Raw genomic sequence first — 9,882 nt, 5'->3', positions numbered from 1 at the left:
TGAGAGACACTGGACTGTGGAAGGGACTCCTGAATTAAACCAACCTATATACCTTAGGAATGCCTTAACTTAGACATCTATAACAATCAAACTTATGGTCATGGTAGGTTTTAGATAGATAGTGATCTTCAAACACTTCAAAGACCTACAGAATATAACATTTAAAATGTTATAATAACATAATGCTTTTCATGATGAGACACATCTGCTCTGGCAGAACCAATTCACAGAAGATGATGGGTATCGAAGAAACTCCATATAGAGTTTGCTTTCAAGGTGGCAAGAGCTGTGGGATAATGCTCTTGCACTGTAAAGACTTGTTACTTGATTGGTTTGATTAAATGCTGATTGGCCAGCAGCGGGGAGACTAGGAGAATTCTGGGAAGAGGAAGGGTGGAGTCAAGGACTCACCAGCCAGATGGGGAGGAAGCAAGATGAGAATGTCGGACTGAGAAAAGGTGCCAAGCTACATGGCTAAATATAGATAAGAATTATGCATTAATTTAAATGTAAGAACTAGTTAGTAATAGCCAGAGCTATGGGCCAAGAATTCATAAGCAATATTAAGTCTCTAAATCAATTATTTGGGAAGCAGCTGCCTGGTATTTGAGTTGCTGGCTGAACACAGAAACTTCCACCTAGAGCAAGAACAGCCATGTGGGCAAGAAACTGGTCTTGTCTTAACTGCTGACAGTGTGCTGTACAAACTGGACAAGCAGGACACAAAGGAAAAGATTGTTGAACTTTGCCAAGACAAGGCGGGACAGTCCTTCAAAAATTCCTGCTTCACAGAAAAGTCTGTCAGATAATCTGGGCCTGTAGGCTGAAGATGGATGTCCTAGCATTACAGAAGAACCCTGGGGTGACTGACCAGAAATCCAGATGTCTCCACCATTTCATAGTTTTGGAAGTTGCTTGCTCAGCACTTCCTGTTTACTCAGGTGATATTATATCCTTCTCAGGGCTTTGATGGAGTTGAAGACTAGATAGTTACAGTTACAATTTCCCTTAGTCATGATAGAAAGTAAATTAGGTACAAAACTTTGGATTCATCAAGAGAGGATAGATAATGGAATGTTTTCCTCTAAATTTGTCATATATTAATGGACTGGACATTGTAAGTGTATTTCTTACTTGGTAATTGGTCTTATTGTATGTATATTGCATTCTTAGAGTTAAAAGCTTTCCTCTTCATTTAGATGAAAGGGGGGAATGTTGTGAAATAATCTTTTCATACACTGTGAAGAAACGTCACTCTCATTCGTTTAATAAAAAGCTGAACAGCCAATAGCTAGGCAGGATTTCCAGGCACAGAGGACTCTGGGAAGAAGGGCAGAGTCACCAGGAGACTTGAGGAAGCATAACATATAGGAGAAGCTAGAGATGCAGAGCAAGCAGCATTCATGGGCTTTACAAGATAAAAGTAACCAAGCCAGGAAAAGGAATGTAGATTAAAATATAAGGGTGAATTTAAGTTATAAGAATTAATTACAAACAAGCCTAAGTTATCAAGTCAGCTTTCATAATTAATAATAAGTCTCCATATCATGATTTGGGAGCAGGCTGGTGGGACAGAGAAAGACTAGCTACAATCTTCACTCACACTTCATGAGCTGATGAGATGAGGGAGATGAATGTCACAGGCCTGTGGAGCCCTGGGTCTGAGAACAGTTGGCTCCTGAGTTCCTCAGGCCTGTGCAGGGTGGACACTGGACAGAGGTAATTCTCATGGCAGAGGTACACACTGGGGATCTGAGGTTTCATCCCTGTTGAGTAGTGCGGAGAAAAATTAAGTTTATAAATCTTTCCTTTCTGTGGATTTTGACTTGGTATTTTCAAATCCCAGCCACACATAACAGAAGTAGAAAGTGAAAGCAGAGGTGAGTAGGGACTCCAGCACGGAGAGAGTCACAGATAACACAGTGTGTCAAAAGCCCTTGACCAGAGCTGTGAAAACTCCAGTCACCTCCCGATGACGGTGTCCACGGCAGCCCCGCACCGTCACCAGGACTCCGACAGCACCTGTTTCCTGAACATTCATTTCAAGTGCTGTGTGTGTTTTCCCTGGACACTTCGTGCTCTTAGGTTTCATCCTGACGAACCTGAGGAGACAGTTGTCCTTAGGCGGCTCAGAGACACCACGACAAACAGCGCTCCGTCCCGCAGCACAGGGTTCAGCAAAGTCTCAGTCCCCAGGCGGTGAGGTCTGGGGTGGGAGCCCAGGGCTGGGGATCCCCAGGTCCCCAGTTTCACTTCTCCAGCTCCTGACCTGGGTCGGGTCCTTCTGCCCGGACACTGATGACAAGTGTCCTGTTCTCACCCCCATTGGGTGCCGAGATCGCGGAGAACCAATCAGCGTCGCCGCGGTCACGGGTTATAAAGTCCACGCAGCCCGCGGAACTCAGACGCCCCAGATCCGAGATGGGGGCGATGGCTCCGCGCACGCTGCTCCTGCTGCTGGCGGCCGCCCTGGCCCCGACCCGGACCCGCGCGGGTGAGTGCGGGGTCGGGAGGGAAACGACCCTGCGGGGAGGGCGGGGGCGGCCCCGGGGAAGCGGCGTCCCCGTCGCCCGGCCAGACCTCCCGCCCTTCTCCACCGCGTCCCGAGCCCCGCGCCCTGCTCCCCTCCCGGCCCGCGCACCCGCCCGGGGTCCGGGAGGAGGGTCGGGGTCTCACCGCGCGCCGCCCCCAGGCTCGCACTCCATGTGGTATTTCCACACCGCCGTGTCCCGGCCCGGCCTCGGGGAGCCCCGGTACATGGAAGTCGGTTACGTGGACGACACGCAGTTCGTGCGCTTCGACAGCGACGCGGAGACCCCGAGGATGGAGCCGCGGGCGCCGTGGATGGAGCGGGAGGGGCCGGAGTATTGGGAGAGGGAGACACGGGGAGTCAAGAACTACGAGCAGACTTTCCGAGGGAACCTGAGGACCGCGCTCCGATACTACAACCAGAGCGAGGGCGGTGAGTGACGCGGGTCGGAGGTCACGACCCCTCCACGTCCCTGCGTCCGGCCGGAGTCGCCCTGGGTCCCGGGTCCGAGGTTCGGGAGGAGAGTCGGGGACCGGAACCGGTTTCCCTTTCGGTTTAGAGGAGTCCGCGGGTGGGCGGGGCCGGAGCGGGACTGACCGCGGGTGGGCGGGGCTGACCGCGGGGTCCCGCAGGCTCTCACACCTTTCAGCTCATGTACGGCTGTCACGTGGGGTCGGACGGGCGCCTCCTCCGCGGGTACCATCAGTACGCCTACGATGGCCGCGATTACATCTCCCTGAACGACGACCTGACGACGTGGACGGCGGCGGACACGGCGGCGCAGATCACCCGGCGCAAGTGGGAGCAGGCTGGTTATGCAGAGAGACGGAGGGCCTACCTGGAGGGCGCGTGCGTGGAGTGGCTGCGCAGATACCTGGAGATCGGGAAGGACACGCTGCAGCGCACAGGTGCAGGGCCGCGGGCAGCTCCTCCCTCTGCCTCGGGCTGGGCTCAGTCCTGAGGAAGAAGAAACCCCTCAGCTGGGGTCATGCCCCTGTCTCAGGGCAGACAGTGTCCCTGGGTCTCCTGATCCAGCATGGCAGGGGCCGCACTGACCCCCAGGCTCAGCCTTCTCCCTGGACAGTTGCAAATCTGTGTCAGGAGGAGGGAGAGGAGATCCCGACATCACCACAGTGGCTCCTGCAGTCTGCAGCCGCTGTCAGCCATGGCCTCTCCCAGGCCGGGGTCTCTGCCCACACCAGGGTCTGTGGAAACTGAGTCCTGTCATCTGAGTGTGTCAGCCTTACACGACAGGACAGGGAGTCTCCTTTACCTGATGGGAGACATGGACGCCCCTACCCTAGGCTGGTTCCATAGTTTCTAGAACTTTCCCAAGAGTACATTCTCCCAAATCCCTGTGGCTGAGGTTTGCATCCCTCACACACCCCTATTCCGTCTATTCCTAGAATAGTCACATGTGCACTTATGAGGTGCCCTGAGTGATTACTAAATTGTGGAAATTTCTCTCCCCGCCACTCTCTCCCTGATATTATTTTGCTTTTAGTCAGTAGTTCTTCCTCACTGGGATAGTATTCTCCCTCCTCTTCTATTATCATTTGTTTCAGTCTCCAGGAGCCAGGGGGAACTGCTAATCTGGATAATTAGACAAGTCAGTGTTTCCTTTAAACTAGAAAGGTTCCTGTGAGACTGTTTTCTGCCATATTAACATCCAGAGCCCTCCTGCTCTCCCTCAGCCCCAACAAGTCACAGTGTTGTCCCAGTGGATTAGGAATTGAACTTCCTCAGAGACAGCGTCTTCTGCAGCTCCAGGACAGGAGTGACAGGGAAGATCCACACACCCCTGTGAGCATCGCTGTGTCCCAGGAAGTGCTGCACTGGGCTCCACAGCACACTTCCAGGGGTCCTGGTGAGAATGCCTTGTATCTTGTCTCCAGAGGCAGGAGTTGGGGAGTCATTTTCTCTGGCTGAGTGTCAGAGGTTCTCCACATTTCTGCTGCACACTTTGGTGATGGCTGTTCACTTGGACAGACAGTTATGCTGGTCAGCAAGATGGCCACAGTGCTTGTGCCTCAATGGTGGCAGCAGGAGTTGGTGGCACCCTTCATGGAGCCCTTGTACCTGATTTCTTATTTTGATATGAATTAATAACATATAAATTAATTATTTTCCATTCCTTCATTCTTTTACTACCTAACTAACGCTGTAGAACATCACATGAGGAAGACCATGCTGACCTGCTGGCTCATGTGGATTCCCTCTTAGTTACTGAGTCCCCCCAGGAAAATGTGCAGCTCTGTGATGAGGGGACCAGCTCTACCTGAGGTCACTAGTGTGATGACAGAATTGTCCAAACAGACACAGTTTAGTGTCATCATTGTTTTAACTTTGTCTTTGCAGATTTCACTTTATCTTGTTAAGTGAGGGATTTTTTGTTGTTGTTGTTTTTGTTTTTCAAGACAGGGTTTCTCTGTGTAGCTTTGAGCCTTTCCTGGATCTTGCTCTGTAGACCAGGCTGGCCTCGAACTCATAGAGATCTGCCTGCCTCTGCCTCTGCCTCCCGAGTGCTGGGATTAAATCGTGCGCCACCACCGCCCGGCTAAGTGAGGGATTTCTTAAATCTTCTACACAGATCCCCCAAAGGCACATGTGACCCATCATCCTGGCCCTGAAGGGAAAGTCACCCTGAGGTGCTGGGCCCTGGGCTTCTACCCTGCCTTCATCACCCTGACCTGGCAGAGGGAGGAGGAGGAACAGACTCAGGACATGGAGCTGGTGGAGATCAGACCTTCTGGGGATGGAACCTTCCAGATTTGGGCAGCTGTGGTGGTGCCTTCTGGGGAGGAGCAGAATTACACATGCCATGTGCACCATGAGGGTCTGCCTGAGCCTCTCACCCTGAGATGGGGTAAGGAGGGTGTGGGTACAGAGCCGGGGTCAGGGAAAGCTGAAGCCTTCTGCAGACCCTGAGCAGGGTCATGGCCAAGAGCTGGGGTCATGACCTCCACTTTCCCTTCCTTCCCCTTACATTCCCAGAACCACCTCAGTCCACCGTCCCCATCACTGTCCCCATCATGGCAATCATTACTGTTCTGCTTCTCCTTGGAGCTGTGATCATTGGTGTGGTGGCTGTTGTGAGGAAGAGGAGGAGAAACACAGGTAGGAAAGGGCAGGTCTGGTTCTCTCTCAGCCCCTTTTAGAAGTGTGCTCTGCCTCATTAATGGGAAACATCCACACCCCTCATTGCTCATGTCTCTGATCTGGGTCTGCTGTCAGTTCTGGAAACTTCCTAGGGTTGGGTCTTACCTGATCTCTCACAGCTTTCCTCTCCACAGGTGGAAAAGGAGGGCACTATGCTCTGGCTCCAGGTAAGTGTGGGGAGCAAGATTGTCCCTGAGGTCCTTGGAATGAAGCTGGAGTATTTGGGGAGCTCAGTCAACCCATAATACCTCCTCCAGTGAAATCTTCTAGAGGCCATGTTTTCACCTTCCTGACTATATATAATTTTACCCTAGGCAGGGACAGTGCCCAGAGCTCTGATGTATCTCTCCCAGACTGTAAAGGTGACACTCTGGGGACTGATTTGGGGAGGGATAAAGTGGACATGATTGTGTTTCAGGGACTCCCAGAATCACCTCTGAGTGAGGGGTGGGTTGTTGGGATGTTGTCTTCACAGTGATTGTTCATAACTCTTGTTTGTAGCGTGAAGACAGCTGCCCGGCCTGACAGAGTGACAGAGATGTGCTCAGGTCTCTCCTGTGACGTCCTGAGCCCCTCAGTTCACTCTCAGCAACAGTGTCTGATGTTCCCTGTGACCCTGTGGGCTCAATGTGAAGAACTGAGGAGCCCGGCCACCCCTGCACACTAGGACCCTGTCCCTGCTGCCCTGTTCCCTTCCACAGCCAACCTTCCTGGTTCAGCAGACAGGAGGGTACATTCCATCCTGTCATCTCCATGCTGTCCTGAGCTGCAGCCCCTGACTCCCCACTGAAAATAAGAATCTGAATGTAAACTTGGTTGTTCATGTCCTTGATCTGACAGGTGGATTGGCGGGTAAATTAAATGATAGAAATACTTAGAGCTTGTGGAGGAAATAAATGGCAGCATGGAGAACCTTCCAGAATCTGTGTTCATTGTGCTGTGTGTATCTGGTGGCCAAGATGAGGCTGTGGGAGCTGAGTGTGAACGGGACTGTGCCCAGGTGGAGCTCAGTCCATTGCTGGCTGTGACATGGTCACTCCTCAGCTCTGTCACCTGGCTCTGTTCTCTTCATCACTTGAACCACATGCTGAGAGTCTGTGATCACAGGGACACTGGGATGACAGAGCCTTGTCCTGTCCCTAGGACTGTGAGCAGCCAGGGCAGCTGTGACAGGTCAGCCTGGGCTCTGACTTGGCCATGGCTCTTCACCCTGTCTTCTCTGTTTATTTCTTGTCTCTTTAGTTTGTATGGAGGACTAGGCCTGTTCTTGTTCCTGTGAGTGTCCCTGCCTCCTTATCCCTTGGGGTCCCTGAGTGACAGCATTAAGAGGTGTCTGTCCATCCTTGTTTCCCAAGGTCCAACTCAGGAGACTGTGGACTGAGGAGATGAACTTCAGTCCCCTAGCTCCTGCCTCCTTTCAGGCCCCTCCCTAGAGGTTCTCTCCTTCTTTCCCATCTTTCAGAATCTAACCCAGGTTGTAGGATGGGCAGAGAGGAGGGATCCACAGGGTCTCATCTCAGTCTGTCCTGATGGATCTGTGTTTTCCCCAAGGTCCCCTCCCCCTCCCTGGCTCTGGGAATCCTGGTGCTGCCCCCAGTGGTGACTCAGGGATTTGCAGGCTGAGTCTATTGTAGAACTAAGTTTATTTAAAAGGAATGTTTGCCTTCTTGTGGGTGGGAGTGGGTGTTGGGTTGGGAGGAGGAGGCAGGGTGGGTGGGCGGAGAGAAGAGGAGGTTTAATTGAGACAAGACTCACCCTGGGTGTGGATGGCTCCATCCCATACCATAGCAAGGGTCTTGGAGAGAATAAAGAGGAAAAAGCGGGCTGTGTACTAACATCCCCTACTGCAGACTCAGTGTGACCAGCCCCCTCCTGCTGCTAGCCTCCCCACCATGACGGACTGTATCCCCTCGAACCATAAGCCAGGATAAAACCTCCTCCCTAAGTGGCTTCCTGTCTGGCATTACATCACAGTAATGGGAAAGCAACTGTATCAGTTACTAACCTGCTGCTGTGATAAACATCACGTCCAGGACAACTCACAGAAGGAAGGGTTTGTCTGGGGCTTAGGGTTCCAGAGTTAAGAGTCCATCACCATCGTGGCAGGGAAGTGTTGCAGCAAGTGACAGCCTGGCAGCAGGGACAGCTGAGGACTCACATCTCCAACCACACCCCCCAGTGACACAATCCTCCAAGGCCACACCTCCCAAGCCTCCCCAAACAGCACCAGCTGGGAACTGAGTATTCAAATGACCAAGATGTAGGGGTCATCTCACTCAAAAGACCACAGTGACTAACACACAGTGACACCCAAGCTCTCCTGCAAATACGGGATCTTCCAGGCAGCAGCTGGCTGACACTCCTGCAGCTGGGACCTGGGCAAGAAGGTGGGGTTCTCCAGAGCCACCCAAAGCAACGCTGCTGCATGTGAGGCCAGGAAATGCCTTTTCTAATGTCAGGGTGGCCGGATCTCCTGTGTGCCAAACCCAGGAATGCAGGGAACCTTCAAAAGGAAAAGTCCAAGCCCACTGGTCTCCAAGGGGACCATCGAGACGGCTCAGGGGGTGAAGGGACTTGCCCCCAAGCTTCATGACCTGAGCTCGATCCACGGAAGCCACATGAAGGGAAGAACCAACTCCCAGAAGTTATCCTCTGGGTCTCACACAGGCATCATGACACACGCATCCCCTCACAGAATCAGTAAATCAATGTAACGAAAATCAAAAGAGGAAACAAGATTTCATGTTAAAGAACACAGAAACACAAATACATACATTATGTCTAGTTTTCCTCCAGACTTTCCAATGGGTGGATTTGCCTGTGTCCAAGACCCACATTGTGAGGAGAAACTGTCAGAGGGATTTAAGGTCAAGCCATGCAAAGAAAGTCAAGGAAAAATTTAAACTATTTTATGTATGTATAACATTACTGTAGGTGTATGGTGTGCAAATGAGGTGAGCCGTGGTGTGTGTGTGTGTGTTTGTGGGTGAGTGTCAGAAGACAACTTTAGGGAGCCAGTTCTCTCTTTCCACTGTGGGTTCTGGGGACTGAACTCACATGGTCAGACTTGGTGGCAAGCCCCTGTATCCACGGAGTCATCTCACTGCCCAGCCTGTGTGCCACCACCCTAGTTTTGGAGGTGTTGAGGAATCGAACCCAGGACCTGGGGTGTACAAGGTGGGCACTCTATTTACCCCCCAATGTGGCTCAGTAAATGTGTGGAAAAATCTCAAAGGACAAGGTTTTGTGGTTATTTCAAAGGCTCATAATAAAAATGTGGGCCGGGCGGTGGTGGCACACGCCTTTAATCCCAGCACTCGAGAGGCAGAGCCAGGCGGATCTCTGTGAGTTCGAGGCCAGCCTGGGCTACCAAGTGAGTTCCAGGAAAGGTTCAAAGCTACACAGAGAAACCCTGTCTCGAAAAACCAAAAAAAAAAAAAAAAAATTGGAATAAAGATGTAACCAGAGGGACTGGAGAGATAGCTTAGAGGTTAAGAGCACTGGTTGCTCTTCCAGAGGTCCTCAGTTCAATTCCCAGCAACAACAGGGTGGCTCATAGCCATCTACAGCGAGATCTGGTGCCCTTTTCTGGCCTCCTTGGGTACTGCAGTCACGTGCTGCACAGACATGCAAGCAGGCAAAGGGTCCATAAGGGTCCCATGGGGTTACATACTTGAATACTTAAGTCACTAGGGAGCGGGCATCTTTGAAAGGATGAGAAGGATTAGAGATGTGGCCTTCTTGGAAGAAGTGTGTCACTGTGGCTGGACTTTGAGGTTTCAAAAGCCCATGTCAGCCCAGTCTAACTCTTTCAGATCAGGATGTAGACCTCAGCTGGGCGCTGGTGGCGCATACCTTTAATCCCAGCACTCCAGAGGCAGAGGCAGGCAGATCTCTGTGAGTTCCAGGCCAGACTGATCTACATACAGAGTGAATTCCAGGACAGCCAGGACTTTTTCACAGAGAAACCTTTTCTCGGGGGGTGGGGGGTGGGGGGTGGGGGGGTGGGGGATGGGGGGATGTAGGCCTCAGGTTCTGCACCAGGCCTGCCTGTGTGCTGCCATGCTCCCCATGATGATAATGGACTAAGCCTCCAAAACTGGAAGCAAACCCTATTTAAATGCTTTATTTTATAAGAGTTGCCTTGGCCATGGTGTCTCTGCACAGCTGTAGACCAGTGACTAAGATACATC

The 9,882-nt window shown here is 51.8% G+C and overlaps 1 protein-coding gene across 3 annotated transcripts; it reads left to right on the top strand.

The window, feature by feature from the left end:
• Positions 1 to 1,813: 1,813 nt before the first annotated feature.
• On the top strand, positions 1,814 to 6,605 carry LOC128114284 (H-2 class I histocompatibility antigen, Q9 alpha chain-like). Of its 3 annotated transcripts, XM_052744164.1 has the most exons (8): positions 2,154 to 2,494; positions 2,693 to 2,962; positions 3,163 to 3,438; positions 5,121 to 5,396; positions 5,525 to 5,647; positions 5,824 to 5,856; positions 6,004 to 6,051; positions 6,191 to 6,605. In XM_052744164.1, the coding sequence occupies exons 1-8, from the start codon at positions 2,299 to 2,301 to the stop codon at positions 6,193 to 6,195; spliced, it is 1,227 nt and encodes a 408-aa protein (XP_052600124.1). In that variant the 5' UTR covers positions 2,154 to 2,298; the 3' UTR covers positions 6,196 to 6,605. The 3 variants fall into 3 exon arrangements, with proteins under 3 accessions (XP_052600126.1, XP_052600124.1, XP_052600125.1); XM_052744165.1 differs by lacking the exon at positions 6,004 to 6,051; XM_052744166.1 differs by lacking the exons at positions 5,121 to 5,396; positions 5,525 to 5,647; positions 5,824 to 5,856; positions 6,004 to 6,051; positions 6,191 to 6,605 and adding an exon at positions 4,103 to 5,016 and having other exon boundaries at positions 1,814 to 2,494.
• Positions 6,606 to 9,882: the final 3,277 nt, after the last annotated feature.

The sequence above is a fragment of the Peromyscus californicus genome, unplaced genomic scaffold, assembly GCF_007827085.1.
Source record: "Peromyscus californicus insignis strain IS unplaced genomic scaffold, ASM782708v3 Scaffold_19__1_contigs__length_69161282, whole genome shotgun sequence".
Taxonomy (NCBI): Eukaryota; Metazoa; Chordata; class Mammalia; order Rodentia; family Cricetidae; genus Peromyscus; species Peromyscus californicus.
This window is presented reverse-complemented; position numbering and strand designations above follow the sequence as displayed.

What these genes read in the sequence shown, in the direction of transcription:
- LOC128114284 (XM_052744164.1), top strand. Translation starts at nt 2,299, where the DNA reads ATGACAAGTGTCCTGTTCTCACCCCCATTGGGTGCCGAGATCGCGGAG. An exon ending in GGACACGCTGCAGCGCACAG is followed by an intron (nt 3,439 to 5,120) that starts GTGCAGGGCCGC and finishes TCTTCTACACAG; the next exon opens with ATCCCCCAAAGGCACATGTG. An exon ending in GAAGAGGAGGAGAAACACAG is followed by an intron (nt 5,648 to 5,823) that starts GTAGGAAAGGGC and finishes TCCTCTCCACAG; the next exon opens with GTGGAAAAGGAGGGCACTAT.